Source organism: Puma concolor, chromosome A2, assembly GCF_028749965.1.
Source record: "Puma concolor isolate L17-30 chromosome A2, mPumCon1.1.hap2, whole genome shotgun sequence".
NCBI lineage: Eukaryota > Metazoa > Chordata > Mammalia > Carnivora > Felidae > Puma > Puma concolor.
The window spans coordinates 163,087,485-163,105,308 of NC_141668.1; the positions used below are offsets into that span (position 1 = coordinate 163,087,485).

At 57.2% G+C, this 17,824-nt stretch overlaps 1 protein-coding gene across 2 annotated transcripts; it reads left to right on the forward strand.

Annotated features, from left to right (window-relative positions):
- The first annotated feature begins 399 nt into the window (after positions 1-399).
- Positions 400-16,119, forward strand: MAN2B1 (mannosidase alpha class 2B member 1). 2 transcript variants are annotated; one of them, XM_086698993.1, is made up of 24 exons: positions 400-628; positions 1,314-1,416; positions 1,593-1,766; positions 2,128-2,321; positions 3,017-3,149; positions 3,409-3,554; positions 4,473-4,589; positions 7,413-7,498; positions 7,594-7,714; positions 7,795-7,873; positions 8,062-8,171; positions 8,449-8,556; positions 8,876-8,992; positions 10,041-10,214; positions 11,307-11,404; positions 11,498-11,615; positions 13,134-13,252; positions 13,343-13,444; positions 13,624-13,711; positions 13,894-13,974; positions 14,378-14,605; positions 15,079-15,231; positions 15,340-15,442; positions 15,915-16,119. In XM_086698993.1, the coding sequence occupies exons 1-24, from the start codon at positions 467-469 to the stop codon at positions 16,022-16,024; spliced, it is 3,024 nt and encodes a 1,007-aa protein (XP_086555119.1). In that variant the 5' UTR covers positions 400-466; the 3' UTR covers positions 16,025-16,119. The 2 variants fall into 2 exon arrangements, with proteins under 2 accessions (XP_086555119.1, XP_086555120.1); XM_086698994.1 differs by having other exon boundaries at positions 401-628; positions 7,416-7,498.
- Positions 16,120-17,824: the final 1,705 nt, after the last annotated feature.

A 17,824-nucleotide genomic window follows, 5' to 3' on the forward strand; every position in this document is an offset into this window, starting at 1 on the left:
CGCCAACAACCCCTGCTCCTAGCCAAGCTAGGTCCCTCCAAGATCCCAGCCTTAAAGGTCAATGGGACACCCTAGGATCCTGTGCACACACTCCCACCTCCTAGCCAAAATTACACCCATGGGAAAATCTGAGACCGATGCATCCACGGGGACAAAGGGGCACTCCGAGGCCACTCGGAGGTAGGGAGACACTAAAGGCTCTTCTGGCCAAACCAGCACCCTCGGGGTGGGGGGGGGGGAGACACGCCTGCCGCCTCCCTACACTCCTAGCGTCCTCAGGGGTAGCCAGAAACAGCCTCAGCCCAGTGAGGCGCCGGGCCCCTGCCGCACTTTAGCTCCGCCCCCGCCAGCAACCATTGGCCAGGTCGGGTCCTGGGGGCGGGGCGTTTGCCCCGCCTTTGCCGGGCCCGGGAACCCCCCCGGAGGCGGCCGCGGTGGCGGTAGAGGCAGCGGCGGCTGCGGAGCCATGGGGGCCGACGCGCGGCCTTTAGGGGTCCGCGCTGGCGGTGGCGGCCGGGGCGCGGCGAGGCCCGGGACGAGCTCCCGCGCGCTCCCGCCACCGCTCCCGCCTCTCTCCTTCCTCTTGTTACTGCTGGCGGCGCCTGGCGCTCGGGCCGCGGGATACGAGGTGAGCGCCGCCCGCGGGCGGAAATGTACAGAAGCTCGAGTGAAGCCCGAGTAGGATCGGGAGGTGTGGGTGGGTTTGTTCTGTGGGTGCCTAGTGAATGATTTGCTAACACGACAGTGTGGTCTGAGGGTGGCTGTGTGAGTCTGAGACTAGGGCTCTCTGTACCTGCCTCTCTGCTTCTGTGGGTTGGCTCGCCTGGACTTTGCACGCACGCAACTGTGTGATTGAACATATGTGTGTATGTTGGGGGGGGGGGGGGAGGGTGTTGCTTGAGAGCTGGGATTCGAGTCCGCCTGTCCCGAGTTGCAGTCTGGCTCCCTGACTTCCTGGCTCGTGACTTGGGGCAAGTCACTTAACCACTCTGATCCTCAGTGGTCTCACCTGAAAATGAGATAATATCGCCCCCACCCCCCAGGGTGGCTGCTTGGTATTTGCAAATGCTTGATAAACATTAGCTACTGCTATTACCATTTCCCCACCGTGTGAATGAGAGCTTCCCTGAGGGATTGTGTCCAGTGGGAGCTTCTCTGAGTGTGTCCTCCCTGGAAGGGCCGAGCCCCATTTCTCTGAAGCACTCACCTCTAGATCGAGACTTATCTTGCGCCCCCACCCCAAACCCCTACCCCAGCTTGCCTCTTAACCTTGGGTAATTGACAGGGTGTGTGTGTTTGGGGTCCCTGTGCAGACATGCCCTATGGTACATCCGGACATGCTCAATGTGCACCTGGTGGCCCACACACATGATGATGTGGGCTGGCTCAAGACGGTGGACCAGTACTTTTATGGCAGTGAGTAGAGCGTGGGGGACTTACCCCTGGGACTCCCATGGCCCCTTTGAGCCCTTCCAATCCTTTCTGGGTCCTGGACATTAGGGTGGGGACAATGCCCAGCTTGGGCTCCTGTGTTGAAGAATATCCCCCCCTTGGCTCGTTTGTCCCTGACTGCCTGACCCCTGTGTCCACAGTCCATAATGACGTCCAGCACGCAGGTGTGCAGTACATCCTAGACTCGGTCATCTCTTCTCTGCTGGTGGAGCCCACCCGCCGATTCATCTATGTGGAGATTGCCTTCTTCTCCCGTTGGTGGCACCAGCAGACAAATGCAACACAGGAAGTTGTGCGGGACCTGGTGCGCCAGGGTGAGCCTGCCCCAAGGAAGTGAAAAGAGGAAGCCCAGCTCGGCTGCTGTTTCTGACACACCGCAGCTTCTGAGGTTTTATCATGCCGTGTGCAGCCTGTGTGTGCATGTGGCTCCGCCTACCTGGAATTTCCCTTACTTGTAGAACTCCTATGCATCCCGCAAGGCCCCACCTCCAAGGGATCCTCAGGGGAGCCTGCCGTGCAGAATGCCCTCTCTTCCATATCTGGCTTCATTGGCCTGGGAGTGACCCCTCTTCTCCCTCCAGGCCTGGGTTCACAGGCAGGTCTTCCTATCCCCTGCGTTGCCAACCCTGGCCCCATTCATGGCCCTGCCAATTGTCTTTGTCTTTCCGGGCCCAGGGCGCCTGGAGTTTGCCAACGGTGGCTGGGTGATGAATGATGAGGCGGCCACGCACTATGGAGCCATTATAGACCAGATGACCCTGGGACTGCGCTTCCTGGAAGACACCTTTGGCAAAGATGGGCGCCCCCGTGTGGCCTGGCACATTGATCCCTTCGGTCACTCTCGGGAGCAGGCCTCGCTGTTCGCACAGGTGATTTCCTGACCTCTCACGAACTGCCCATTCACCAGCTCTGACTTCTCCCTTGGCCACTCAAGCCCCACCCTTCCCTGCAAGCCCACAGGGACCAGGCCCTGTTCCCTGGCCCTTTGGCCCCTTGAGACCCTGCCCCTTGGGTGAGTTGTGAATCCCATTACTGCTACCCACGCCACCCCCCCCCCCCAAAAAAAAAACCCCGCTTCTCTGCTCTGCCTCGGCCCAGGCTGACTCCACTCCGGGCCCCACACCCGCCCCTCACTGGAGCCCCCACCCCCTTTTGCTATGATCCCAGCTCCTCCCCAGTCCAGGTGGCAGGTGGAGGCCTGCCCCTCTTTTCCACCAGTTTCGTAATCTTTGCCTTGACCCGGCTCCCTTTCCATGCTCTGATTCCTTCAGGCTGCATAAGGGGGAAAGCCTTGAGCCAGGCCTCTTTCCAAGCTGGGGAAGGTGGAGGTCTGTTCTAGCGTTAGACCTACCCCTCCAAGCTCTCCCGCGGTCTGATCTGGCCCTTCCCCAAGCTTCGAAATGGGCTGGAGGCCTTCTGGTTCCAGACCTGCTTTTCCTCCCTGTGCTCCGGCCCGCCCCTCCCATGTGGAGGGGTCCGGCGGTGGGTGATGAGAGGGCTGGGCATCTACTCCTCCTACCCTCCGATCCCGATCCCTCCCCACCTCATCCCTCCCCACCTCCAGATGGGCTTTGATGGCCTCTTCTTCGGGCGTCTGGATTATCAAGATAAGAGAGTGCGGGAAGAGAACCTAGGGCTGGAGCAGGTTTGGCGGGCTAGCACCAGCCTGAAGCCCCCAGTGGCCGACCTCTTTACCAGTAAGGAGTTGGTGTGGGGGCAGGGCTGGCCCCAGGGGCCTGGGACCTGGGACCGTGCTCAGAGGGCCCTGGGTGTGTTTTTATACTCTGTTGTCATTGTCCTGAAACTCTTAATAATTTACGAACAAGGACCCAGCGTTTGCACTTGGCACGGGGCCCTGCAAATTCTGAACCCCCTCCTGGGTGGGGCGTGGCAGGCTTTGACCCCAGGGCAGGTCTGGGGCGCAGGGCCTCCTCCTGAGCCTGGTGTGGCATGCAGGTGTGCTCCCCAATATTTACAACCCACCTGAGAAACTGTGCTGGGACACGCTGTGCGCCGACAAGCCGTTCGTGGAGGACCGGCGCAGCCCTGAGTACAACGCCGAGGAGCTGGTCAATTACTTCCTGCAGTTGGCCACTGCCCAGGTAACCTTACTGTGCAGGACCCATGAGGCTGGTGTTCATAACGCACCGGGCACTTTCCACAGCCTGGGCGTTCCCTAACACCTCCTTGGAACCCTCGGAGGGAGGGAACACTTCCTTCCCTATCACCATGTTCCCCTTTCCGATTTGTATGCATTTCCTTTTTTTTTTTTTTTTTTAAGTTTGTTTACTTATTTTGAGAGAGAGAGAGAGGGAGTGTGCACGAGCAGGGGTGGGAGGCAGAGAGAGAGAGAGAGAGAGAGAGAGAGAGAGAGAATCCCAAGCAGGCTTGGAGCCGTCAGCATGGAGCCGGATATGGGGCTCGATCTCACTGACCATGGGATCATGACCTGAACCGAAATCAAGAGTCAGATGCTCAACCGACTGAGCCACCCAGGCTCCCCTGTGTGCATTTCTGATTAGAAGACTAACAAGGGGCGCCTGGGTGGCTCAGTTGGTGAAGCGTTCGGCTTCCGTGCAGGTCATGATTTCACGGTTCAGGAGTTCCAGCCCCTCGTCAGGCTCTGTGCTGACAGCTCAGAGCCTGGAGCCCACTTCGGATTCTGTGTGTCCCTCTCTCTCTGCCCCTAACCCACTCGCATTCTGTCTGTCTCTCTCAAAAATAAACAAACATTAAAAAAAAAAAAAAGACTGCTGATGACCTTTGCCACCCCAAATGCTCACCGGGGCCATGAGACGGCATGACACTGTGCCTCAGTGCCCTCATTTGTGTGCTGGGCCCAAGAGACTTACTCAACAGCTTGTGGCTGTTTTCACATGTGTCCCTGTACTCCCACACGACCCACTTCCTTCCCTCCTCTGTGTGCACCCACACTCTTGACCACATGTATACCAAGAGACAGCTGAACACAGGGCTGGTTTAGGAGCCTCCGGCCTGAGAATTCTCCATTCCATCCACAGGGCCAGCACTTCCGCACCAACCACACCATAATGACCATGGGCTCAGACTTCCAATATGAGAATGCTAACATGTGGTTCAGGAACCTCGACAGGCTCATCCAGCTGGTCAACGCCCAGGTAATTGTGCCCATCTCGTGTGCACGAGTGTGCTTGTGTCCCTGGCCTTTGGGTCATATGCATAGCAATGGGTCCTATCTTAGTTTTCTATCGCTATTATAACAAATTACCAACAAACGCAGCGGCTGAAAAACAACAGAAATATATTACCTTCTGCTTTTGTAGCTCAGAAAGTCTGACACAATTCTCACTGGGTTAAGATCAAGATGTCAGCAGGGCTGGGTGCCTTCTGGAAGCTCTGGGGGAACGTTTCCTTGCCTTGTCCAGCTTCCAGAGGCCAGCCCCATTCCTTGGATCACGGCCTCCCCATCCTGCAAGCCAGCCGCACAGCATCATCACTTCTCTTTCTTACTCTCACTCCCGCCTCCCTCTTCCATTTTTATTTTATGATTTTTTTTTCAACGTTTATTTATTTTTGGGACAGAGAGAGACAGAGCATGAACGGGGGAGGGGCAGAGTGAGAGGGAGACACAGAATCGGAAACAGGCTCCGAGCCATCAGCCCAGAGCCCGACGCGGGGCTCGAACTCCCGGACCGCGAGATCGTGACCTGGCTGAAGTCGGACGCTTAACCGACTGCGCCACCCAGGCGTCCCTCCCTCTTCCATTTTTAAAGACCCATGATTACATCGAGGCCTGGCAGATCTTCCAGGATAAGCTATTTTAAGGTCAGCTGATCAGCAACCTTAACTCCACTCGCAATCTTAATTTCCTTTGGCTGTGTAACCTAACAGGCTCCGGGAATCAGGGCTCAGACACCTTTGGGCCTTTCCCATCTGAAACGTCCCCTCCTGAGGCACCTGGGTGGCTCAGTCACTTAAGCGTCTGACTCTTGATTTCATGGTTCGTGAATGATCTCGTGGTTCGTGAGTTGGAGCCCCAAGTCAGGCTCTGCGCTAATGGTGCGGAGCCTGCTTGGGATTCTCTCTCTCTGCCCCTCCCCTGCTCGCTCTCTCTTTCTCTCTCTCAAAATAAATAAAATTAACGTTTACAAAAAAAGAAAGAAATGTCCCTTCCTATCAGTTCCATCCCCAGGGTTGTCTGCTGGCAGTCTCCACGTCCTCACCTTCCGCTCACTGCCTGCACTGCTGTTTCACCAAACCCACTCAGGAACATCACCAGGGGCCTTCCAACAGACGTTTCTCGGTCCTCCCCATGACCCTGCGGAGACCTGAACACCTTGATCACTTTCTCCTATAAATATCATGTTCCTGGGCTGTCACTGGTTTTTCTCTTGCCACTCACTGCTTCTCTGCCCACTCCACACTCTGTTGGAAAGAGCCCCTTAGTTCATATCCTTAGCCTGCTGCTTCTTGGTTCAGGGACCTTGAGAAAGGTTCTAAGCACTCTGCCTTAGTTGTCTTCTCTAGAAAGTGGGCACAATGGTGGCTCCCACCTGAGAAGGCTGTTAGGGTTTAATGAGTTTATTTAATGTCTTTTGTTTTGTTTTGAGAGAGCACAAGCGGGGGAGGGGCAGGCAAACATTGGGGAACAGAGGATCCGAAGCGGGTTATCTGCGCTGACAGCAACGAGCCCAACGCGGGGCTCGAACTCACAAACCGTGAGATCATGACCTGCGCTGAAGTCGACACTCAACCGACTCAGCCACCCGAGGGCCCCTTTAAGGAGTTCATTTACACAGATTAGTAGAACAGTGTCGGGTAAATAATATTATGGTTGTTTTTTATTATTACTATTATTATTATTATTATTTGGGGTAGAAATAAAACCTTCCGCTTCTTTAATACACAAGCTGCGAAATCTCCTCCAGGAAGGCTTCACCAAACTCCAGTTGGAGCTCTTGTCCTTTCCGCTGTGTACACGCAGTTCCCATAAATACCTGTGATGCCACATCCAGGCTGATCATAACCAACTGTGTTCACAATGCCTCTCCTCTACTTGGCTGCGAATTCCATGAGAGTGGGGCTGGCCTCTGCTTCTTAGACTGTGTCTGAAATCCTGAGCATATTGAAGAATCAAGCGATTGTTTGCTGAGTGAATACTGTGTGTGTGTGTGTGTGTGTGTGTGTGTGTGTGTGTGTGCGCGCGCGCGCACATAAAGGCATGTGGTGCCACTCACTTCCTTTCATTCACTCAAGTGTTTAGTGAGCACCTGCTGTATACCAGGCACTGGGTTCATAGCACAAGCAGAACAGACATCTTTGTTTTCACAGAAGTCACCTTCTTGTGTCTCCACCTCCCTCAGCGGAAAGTGTGCCTCCTTTAATTATAACAGCGGTGTCATTTAGCAATAACCTGACAGTGCCGAGGGATTATTCCCGCCTTATAATGTCACACTTAGTTTTTCCACAAACATTTTTAATAATAAAATTGGAGGGGCGCCTGTGTGGGTGGCTCCGATTTCGGCTCCGGTCATGACCTCACGGTCCGTGGGTTCGAGTTCCGCGTGGGGCTCTGTGCTGACAGCTCAGAGCCTGGAGCCTGCTTCGGATTCTGTGTCTCCCTCTCTTTCTGCCCCTCCCCTGCTCAAGCTCATGCATGCACTCTCGCTCTTTCTCAAAAATAAATAAACGTTAAAAAAAATAATAATAATACAATTGGAATTTTTAAAACAAGCTTAGTAAAAATTTCAGGTTTATTCTTGCATCCGTGAAATTCTTTCCGTGCTGGTAATATTTCGCTTCTGGCAGAATTCAGTTTCACACTTGGCCACTGTTTTGCGCTCAAAATGTGTGTTAAGAGAATCTGAACCCCCCGCATGCATGAATGCGTGCACACGTGTGTGAGGATGTCGGTGCACACCTGTGGGCCCCCTGGGAAGGTGCGGACTCCCGAGGGCTCACACACGGACACCTCCCCCCAGCAGCAGGCCAACGGGAGCCGCGTCAATGTTCTCTACTCCACTCCCGCCTGTTACCTCTGGGAGCTGAACAAGGCCAACCTCACCTGGTATTTGGGGGGGCGGGAAGGGGAGCTTGCGGGGGGGGGGGTGTTGGCATGGCCTTTGGGTCCTGACCCTGCCCTCAACACCTCTGCCGCTGCAGGTCTGTGAAACAGGATGACTTCTTTCCCTACGCCGACGGCCCTCACCAGTTTTGGACTGGCTACTTTTCCAGCCGGCCGGCCCTCAAACGCTACGAGCGCCTCAGCTACAACTTTCTGCAGGTGGGTGGGTGCTGAGCCCAAGCGGGCGCCCAGCGCTCCCGACAGGTCCAGGGCCACGACACGCCCTCTCTGCCCCCCAGGTGTGCAACCAGCTGGAGGCGCTGGCGGGTCCGGCGGCCAACGTGGGACCCTACGGCTCGGGAGACAGCGCACCCCTCAGTAGGTGTCGGGGCTGGTGAGGGGACGGGAGCATGTCCGAAGCTGGACGCCAGACCCTCGCCACCCCCTCGATTCCCTTCATAAAGCTCCTAAGAACCCGGCCCGCACACACGTGACCTGTCCCGTGTCCTTGGGGTCGGGACTGAGAGCCCTGCAGAGACCCCACCCGCTTCACAATCTGCTTGCAGATGAGGCGATGGCCGTGCTCCAGCACCACGACGCGGTCAGCGGAACCTCCAAGCAGCACGTGGCTGACGACTACGCGCGACAGCTGGCTGCGGGCTGGGACCCCTGCGAGGTGCGCGGGGTGGGGTCTGGGAAGGGGCGGGGACAGGGAAAGGCCGGTACGAAACGGAAGGGCGGAGACTGTAAGAGGTGGGCAAAGTGGGGTGGGGGCTAGAAGGGCTCGTAGGGGCGGGGCTTGGGACAAGAGAGGCGGGGGCAGGAACGGGGCGGGGCCTGGCAGCACTCCTGGGCGGGGCCTAGGGCGGGGTGGGCGGGGCCCGGGAGGGGATGGGGAGGAGACCTGGGTGGGCATCTAGAGCCGACCCACACCTTCACGCCCCCTCCCACAGGTTCTTCTGAGCAATGCGCTGGCACGGCTCAGCGGCTCCAAGGAGGACTTCACGTACTGCCGAAACCTCAACGTCAGCGTCTGTCCGCTCAGCCAGACAGCGAAGAACGTGAGCTGGGCTCCGGGCCGGAGGGGCGGGGCCGGGAGCCAGGTCTGGTGGGTGGATAGAGCAGGAACCTGAGGACAGCGGGGCGGGGCCCGGAGGAGGTGGGGCTCAGACGGAGGGTCTCTGGAGGCACCCGCCGGCTGCGAAGTTGTTTTGTTGGAGAAGCGACCTGTGATCACGTGGGGCGCAGTGAAACTGGGGTGGGACGGAGACCAAAGAACCCCGTGGGGGCTTGGATCACCCGAGGGAGTTGCCGCCTGTGGTGGGTGGGTTTCAAGAAGGCCTGCTGTAACCCTTGCCCGTTCTGACCCTCCCACACCAGTTCCAAGTGACTATTTATAACCCCTTGGGACGGAAAATAGATTGGATGGTGCGGCTGCCAGTCAGCAAACACGGTTTCGTCGTGAGGGACCCGAATGGCACAGTTGTGCCCAGCGATGTGAGCCCATTCAATGAATATTCGTCCTATGAGTACCCCCCCCCCCCCCATGGTTACCTCCTGCCTTGGACACCTACCCCTGAGCATTTCTACCCGCCCCCTACCTCTCCCCCCCCCCCCCCCCCCCCCCCATAATTATCTGCCTTCATGGATACCTCCTCCCACGGACACCTCCCTCTCTTGGGTAACTCGTTCTGGTGAATATCTTCCCCTCCATCAATACCTTGTGCCTGGTACTTTCTCTTTCTGTGAATATCTTCCCCCTCTGCCCCTTAACATCATTCCTCTTGGCCACATCTGTCTCCCTTCCCATCCCCCTGCCCTGCCTCCTGAGCAGTCTTCCCCATTTTTAATGTCTCCTCATGACTTCTTTTTTAAAGATTTTATTTAATTTTTTTTTTCAAATTGTATTTAAATTTTAGTTAACATAAAAGGATTTTTTAAGCAGGTTCCATGCCCCAGTGTGGAGCCCAACGGGTGACTTGAACTCATGACCCTGAGATCAAGACCTGAGCTGAGATCACGAGTTGGATGCTTAGTTGACTGAGCTACCCAAGGCACCCCGGGATTTTATTTTTTGAAGTAATCTACATCCAACGTGGGGCTCGAATTTACAACCCTGAGACTGAGTCGCATGCTCTACGGACTGAGCTAGTCAGGGGCCCCAAATTTTATTTTTTTAGTTTTTTTTTTTTTGAACGCTTATTCTCTCCATCCTGGAACGCCTCTTCCTACGAATCTCTTCCTCCCCCAAGAATCTGCCTTTCCCTCATTCCCTTGCTTCAAGGATCTCTTTCTCCACTTCCTCCCTCACTTCTCCTTCTCCCACAGTCTCTACACCCTCCAAGCAATGCTTTCTCCCCACTTTATGAATCTTCTCTGCAGTCTCTAACTCAGAATTTCTGACACCCCATCCTCCCTGGCCAACACTTTAATTTCTTCCTCCCATTTGGGGCTCCTTCTCCTGATGGAGTTTGACCCGGCCTATGTACAGCTCAATAGGTTACTCACAGTCTCTTGACTCTGTTTCCCTCTTCCCTTACTTGAGGTGGTGATACTTCCTAGCTCAGACGGTCAGGAACTGCTTTTCCCAGCCTCGGTGCCTGCCCTGGGCTTCAGCATCTACTCAGTAAGCCAGGTGCCTGGCCAGCGCCCCCACGCCCACAAACCCCAGCCCAGATCCCAGCGGCCCTGGTCCCGTGTCTTGGCCATCCAAAATGAGGTGAGACGGTCGGGATCCCCTGCCCTGTCGCTGTGAGAAATTTGAGGTATCATGGCGAGCCTCATGGAGTGGATCAGTGGATGAACTACATCAGTTCATGGTGTAGTTACCAGTCTCCCATTATGTGTCCTCCAGTGAGTGACCACTTCCCTTTGAACCTCAGTGTCCTTTCCTGGGACTGTCGTGCGGACCCAGTGTAATCACGTGTGACACTTGACAGATACGAAAGAGCTGACGGTGGTAGGGGTTTGCAAATTAAATGAGGCAAGTCAGAGACTTGAGGGAGGGAGCCACGTGGCCACCGGGAGTGGAGGGGCGGGGGGGGTGGCACGGAGAAGGACCCAGGCAGGCAGGGAGCAGCAGAAGCAAAAGCCCTCAGCCAGGAGGGTGGCGAGTGTTCAAGGAACCCTCTGTGGCTGGAGGGGCGGGTGTTGGGTGACAGGTCAGACTGTGCAGGACTTGAGGGCCCAGGGGAAGACTTCGGCTTTTACTTCCAAGGAGCCACGTGAGGGACAGGGCTGCACTAAGACTGTCATGGGGCCCTAGCACTTTTGCCTTTGTGGGTCCCTTTTTCCATTAAAAAAAAAGAAAAGTTAAAAATTATATTTCAGGACCAGGTGGGTATAAAAGATGAATATTATTAACCAGTCTTCGTTATAACATACTCCTAATTATTACATTTAAGTTTTCTTCTGATTCCAGGAGAAATTAAAATTTACACATTTCCGTTGGCCCCTAAAAGTCTCTTGGGTGGTGGTACTGTGGTTACTCAGTCAAACGCCCAAGGCAGCCCTGGGCCCCAGCGGACAGGCTAGGATGGTACTTAGGGTGTCCCTGGCGCCCTCTGGCGGCCGCAGGGTGAGCTGACGGGGAGGTGAGCCCGGAAGGGGTCAGCGGCATTAGTCCCAGAAGGCCACGGAAATGGTTAAGAAGTGATCAGCTTAAGGAGAGGGTACAAGGTAGATCTGTTAGGATTTGTTAATAGGGCCAGGTGAGGAGATGGAGGGAGGGTACCTCCTGAGCCCCAGGAAGGATGACGCTGCCCTTGGCTGAGATGATGGTCATTAACGTCTGTCCGCCTTTTCTCTGCAGCACATCCGGGCTAGGTTTGACCCTGACACAGGGCTCTTGGTGGAGATGGAGAACCTGGACCAGAACCTCCTGCTACCTGTTCGCCAAGCCTTCTACTGGTGAGGCGGGGGTGGGTGGGTACCCCTAGTCCAGGGAGGGGGTGTAAGTAGAGCTGGGGTCACCTACCTTGACTCTCACCTGCCCCGGTCCAGGTACAACGCCAGTGTAGGCAACAACCTAAGCACCCAGGTCTCAGGTGCCTACATCTTCAGACCCAACCAAGAGAAACCATTGATGGTGAGCCGCTGGGCTCAAACGCGCCTGGTGAAGGTCTGTGCCCAGGGATGACGAGTGGGTGTGTGTGGGGGAGGGGGGTGGAGTCTGGGCGGGTGGTGAGCTAGGTGTGGGGGGGTGTGGGGGGGTGGAGTCTGGGCGGGTGTGGGGGGGTGGAGTCTGGGCGGGTGTGGGGGGTGAGTGTAGGATTTGCACCTCCATCATATCCAAAGACAGCTAAGACCTGAGGGGAATACTTGAGGATCTCCCCACTGGGCGGATATTCATGGCTGGTTGAGTAACAGCCCTGTCTTAGAAGCAAGAACAAAGGCTTTCACATCTGCTGTGGGTGTCGGGATTATACTTGGCCTTGGAAGCTGGAGGTGGGGTGTATTCAGTTGGCCCGTGAATGGGGAGGGCCGGGTGGAATTGCTTGAAGGCTTCACTGAGGATTATATCTGAGGTGGGGATTTGAGAGTTCACACTTGGATAGGGCTTGGGTGAGTCTCCCTTGGGATGGATGTCTGAGGGTGCATCTGGCCGGGACAGGGCCCACCCTTGTGGGACCTCTCGCTGATATTTCCTCGTAGGGCAGGGATGGCGCAGGTAATGGCAAGGTTCACATTTGCCCTGCTTCCCCTTGAGGTGAACCTTCCGCATACCTGGGTCGCTGTGTTAGGATATAGTTTTGCCTGTAGTAACAGTTGCCAAAATTCATCGTGCCTAAAACACGATCGGCTTTCTTTCCACCTAACAGAAAGTCTGGCTGGGCCATCCAGGGCAGGTGGGGTGATTTCACAGTCATCCAGACCTCTTCTTCTTTTTTTTTTTAATATTTTTTTAATGTTTATTTTTGAGAAAGAGACTGGGTGTGAGCGGGGGAGGGGCAGAGAGAGAGAGAGAGAGAGAGAGAGAGAGAGAGAGAGAGAGAGAGGGACACACAGAATCCGAAGCAGGCTCCAGGCTCTGAGCTGTCAGCACAGAGCCCGACAAGGGGCTTGAACCCACAGACTGCGAGATCGTGATCTGAGCCAAAGTCGGACGCTCAACCGACTGAGCCACCCAGGCACCCCCATCCAGACCTCTTCTGTCTCATTGCTCTACTTTTCTCAACATTCAGCTTCTACCTCCTGGCCCAAGATGGCTACTCAAGCTCCAGCCATCGTACTTGCATTTGAGCCAGTGGGAGAGGGAAAGAGGCAAGGAACGTTGTTTACACCAGGTTGATGGTTTTCCGTGGAGCAAGCCATGGTCACACAGCTACTGATAGCCTCAGGGAAGACTGGACAATGTGAAGACAATGTCTTTAGTCCGGGTAGCCACTTGCCAAACTAGAATCCTGTTCTAAGGAGGGAAGATGGGGCAATGGTGGGCAACAATCCTATTGCCACACTCAAGAATGACGCGGTAACATCTGACGGAGGAAGTGTGGGCATCACACCTAGACAGGTGGGAGAGGTGGGGTTGACCCGGGTGTAGGCCTCTGTGAGGTTTATAGCAGGGGTGGATATTTGCAGGGCTCACCCGTGCTCAGGTGTATGCTTAGAGCTGCCCTCCACCCCTACCTGCCTGCAGACACCCTTGGTGCAGGAGGTTCACCAGAACTTCTCAGCCTGGTGTTCCCAAGTGGTTCGCTTGTACCGAGGACAGCGGCACCTGGAGCTCGAGTGGACGGTGGGACCAATCCCTGTGGGGTGAGTGGCACCCGCTGGGACTGGGGGGCTGGGCGCGAGGGCAGAGCGGCGCCGGTGGAGCTCACAATCTTGCCATCCCCTCGGGTATAGTGACGGCTGGGGGAAGGAGATCATCAGTCGCTTTGACACCGTGCTGGAGACGAAAGGACTCTTTTACACAGACAGCAATGGCCGAGAGATCCTGGAGAGGAGGTCGGGGTGACCGGGGGCAGCCACGGGTGGCCTGCGGTGTGTGGAGGGCCCTGGGATCGTGGGAGCATGTGCTGATCCTCTGAGTGTGGGAGGGAGGGGATGACGGGGGAGTGAGGAATGGATGAACCGGGGAAGGGGAGCTGGGCCCCAGGCCTGACCGAACCCCTCCACCTCCCCAGGCGGGATTATCGACCCACCTGGAAGCTGAACCAGACTGAGACAGTGGCGGGAAACTACTATCCAGTCAACAGCCGCATTTACATCAGGGTATCCCCCCCCATCCTGCTCCCCACTTCTCAGCACCCCTCCACAGAGTGGGGGTCACCCCTCAAGCTGAGCGTCTCCCAGCTGTCCTCGGTGGTCTCTCCCATCCCCTGTGGGGCCTGCCTGGGGGCCGTGGCTGCCTGGCTGTGGGGCCCCTCACTCTCCCCCCGCCCCCCCCCCACCAGGATGGCAACATGCAGCTGACGGTGCTGACTGACCGCTCCCAGGGGGGCAGCAGCCTGAGGGATGGCTCTATGGAGCTCATGGTGAGTGGCCAGAGCCCTGAGCCAGTTCCCACTCTGGTGCCTACTGGACCTTGAAGCCTGTGTCCGTCCCCGTTCTCTGCTAGGTGTAGCCCCCCGCCTGTAGTTCCCACTAAGCTGAAACCTCTGTTCCTATGTGACAAGTTTACTCCTCCCTTTTGTCCCCTCCCTACCCAGCCCCCCACCTCCTCCAGGCCCTGACTTGCCTGCCCTGTCCCGTTAGATCCCTACCTCCCTCTGTCCCAGGCCCTTGCTAGGTTGACTCCCCACTTCCGTGGCGACCCTCTACCGGACCTTTCTCTGCGTCCATGCTTCCCACTCTTCGGTTTCTCTTGAAATTTCCACGAGCCCTGGGCCAGCAATTGGCCAGGGGGACCCCTCACCCTGTCCTGTGGACTCCCTGCAGGTGCACCGAAGGCTCCTGAAGGATGACGGACGTGGCGTAGGGGAGGCGTTACTGGAGGACGGGTTGGGGCGGTGGGTGCGAGGGCGCCACCTCGTGCTGCTGGACAAGGTCCGGACCGCGGCCACCGGGCACCGGTTGCAGGCAGAGAAGGAGGTCCTGGCCCCACAGGTGGTGCTGGCCCCGGGTGGCGGCGCCCCCTACCATCTGAAAGTCGCCCCGCGCAAGCAGGTGAGGGGCACTGGGCCGCCTGGTAGGGGACCCCAGTGAGCCGCGGTGGGTTTTCCCGGCCTAATGTGGGTCCCACTCCGCCTGCTCCTAACTCGTCCTGGGGAGGCCATAAGCTAGTCCCACCCCTCAGCTCAGCCCGGTTGCCCCGCAGGCCCCGCCCAGTACCAGCCCGTTCAGTCCCCTCTGCCGGGACTGGGTCCAGGCACAGCCTCCGCCCTCTCCCCTTCCAGCTCCCACCCTCTTCCCGCTACGTTTGGTCCAGCCCTGCCTTCAGCCCCGCCCCCCATCCCAGTGTGTCTCAGGCCAGATCAGTTCGGCCCCTTCTGCGGCTCGGTCCCGCCCCCAGCCCGGCACCGCCCTGTTCCTGGGTCTCTTTATAAGGGGTCATCGCCCCTCCCCGACTAAACCCCGCCCCTTGAGTCAGAGCCCCGCCTCCTAGCCTCACTGCCTCAGCCCCACCCCGCTTTCCGCAGTTCTCGGGGCTGCGCCGGGAGCTGCCTCCCTCCGTACACCTGCTCACGCTGGCCCGCTGGGACCAGAAAACGCTGCTGTTGCGTTTGGAGCACCAGTTCGCTGTAGGGGAGGACTCTGGCAACCTGAGCTCCCCCGTGACCTTGGATTTGACGGTGAGGAGGGCGGAGGTGGGAAGGAGACAAGACCCAGGCAAAGAAAGGAGGGAGAGGCGAAACCCCGCTCTGTCCCTACTCAGCCCTGCCCATATCCACTGCCTGCAGGACCTCTTCTCCGCCTTCACCATCACCTACCTGCAGGAGACCACGCTGGTGGCCAACCAGCTCCGGGCCAGCGCCTCCAGGCTCAAGTGGACACCAAACACGGGTGCGGGCCTGCCCTGGGGTGGGGGGGTGGGGGGGCTGGGAGCTGGGAGCCGTGTGGGGAGGTGTGGGAATGTTAGCCAGGACCCAGGTGTAGAGAGCTCTAGTGTTCCGATCCTGGTTAGCAGTTTAAGGGTCTTAAGTGGGTCCAAGCAAACTAGCAGTGGGTCTTGAGGGTTTGAGATGGAATCCCATGGGTATCTAGTTCTGGGGAAAGGGGTGTGTCTGTCACCCGTGGGGTTGGCATGATGGTCTTTAGGGCTGGAGGGTGTGATGGAGATGGCCAGGCACTGGAGACAGATTTGGGGGTGGTATTCAGGGCCTGGGGGGGGGGGCAGTTGAAAAACAGGTCTGGGAATAACGCCCCAGGGACAGATTTGAGAGTGTATGGCCATGTGCAGGCCCAGGGAAGGAGCAGGGGGAGGGGTGAGACAGAGGAAATCTGTGGCCCTTACTCCTCCCTTGCTCCTCCCCAGGCCCCACACCCCTGCCCTCTCCCTCTCGGCTGGACCCCGCCACCATCACGCTGCAGCCCATGGAAATCCGTACCTTCCTGGCTTCGGTCCAGTGGGAGGAGCATGGCTAGACATGCTGGGAGCAGGCGGACTCTCCCCCTCCTCCTCCTGCTGCTTCTGCCACCAACAAAAGCCACTAAAATGCCACTACCAGGCCTTGGGTCAAGGTGTGATTGAGTGGGGTTTTTTTGTTGCTGTTTTTTGGAGGGGATTTAATTTGTGACCTAGAAAAGTCAGCAAACATTATGTGACTCTTGACCTGAGGCCTTGCAGGAAAGTCACTTACCGGCCTGAATCCTGACTCCAGACTACACCATTCACACCCCACCTCATCCACCACTCCGTCTTCCACTCCTCCTTCCCTCCTTTGTCCACTCAGGCTGTGGCACAGCTGTCCCTAGGAGCCACTGGGGGGGCGGGGGGCCTGCATTGGATATGGGCCCAGAGAACCGAACATACCTGGCGGGTGGAGGTAGGGGGGCTTCCAGACCTGGCTTTGGGGGAGCCAGGCCCTGAGGGCAAGGAATCTAGGAGGTCCTGGTGAGGGGGGTGGAACTGGAGCCAGGCCCCAAAGAGGGGCCTGGGGCAGGTGGACTAGAGCTGCAGGGCTCCCAGGAGCAGGCGGAGAGCCTGGTGTACCCTGGTGTGCTCTGGGGTGTGTTACCGAGGAAGGAGGCTTCGGGAGGAAACTGGGGGTTTAGACTTGAAGGTGAGGGACTTTCCCTCCAGTAAGGACAGCCTTGTGCAGGTCCCTTAAAGGTGCATGGAGGCCAGGAGGGCATCCCAGACCAACCTGCAGTCAGATGCACGCGCCCCTGATTGTCGGACGCGCCTCTTGGGTGGCAGGCATGAGCCTGGGTGGCTAGGAACCCCCAGGGAGGGCACTGTGGGCCTGGGTGCTGGATGGGCCTCGAAATTTTCTCTAAGTCTCCCCATAGAGAGATGGACGAGAGAGGCCCAAGGAAGTGGCCATCCTGCCTGGGGTCCGGTCACTTGATGGACCTCTTTTTAAAGCTTAAACTTTTTAAAGTTTCCCTCCAGAAGGGAAAGGCAGCAGAGCCAGCCAGGGTAGTCTGGGGATTGTGCCCCAGGGCCATCTGCTGTCCTATGTAGGGTCCCATCTTAGCAGGTACCCACCAAATTTGCTTGTAAGTATTCCTCTGGTGGCAGGAAAAAGGCTGGCCAGGAAGTGCACCCTAGGGATGACATCCTTGGCCTGGTAGGCCATGGGATCTCCTGAAAATGTATCCGAATCCCCCTCCAATGGCAGGCGCTGTCCTGGCTGGCCAAGGAGATCCGTGGAGGTTGCCCTGGGTCCTCCCTCAGTCCCACATGGTGCCCGATTGCTGGCTATACCGCTGTAAACCTCTCCAGCTCTTCTCTGGTGACAGGGACAAGCACAGAGAGACCGGCCAGAGAGACTCGGGGTGGGTGCCCAGGGCCAGGCTGTGGTTCTGCACAGGGCCTGGTATTGGACCCGCCTGGTGGTATCTCCTGAAAACGTATCCACATCCCCATTTAGAGGGAAGACCGTGGGGACGGACACGTGGGTGGCTCAGTCTGTTGAGGGTGCAACTCTGGATTTCGGCTCAGGTCACAATCCCGGGGTCGTGGGATCAAGCCCTGCCGTGGGCTCTGCACAGAGTGTGGAGTCTGCTGAAGATTCTGGCTCCCTTCGCCCCTTCCCTACTCTCACTCTCTTTCAGGACAAAAACAAAACCCAAAAATAACAAAGGGAAGACCCCGACTGGCCTGGCTGGACAGGTAGACTCCTCGAGGATGCCTTGGGCTCAGGTGGTGTCACTCTTGCGTCCCGGTCATTGGGAACGCCTCCTGAAAACTTTCTATGCCCTTCTGTGGAGGTCAGGACT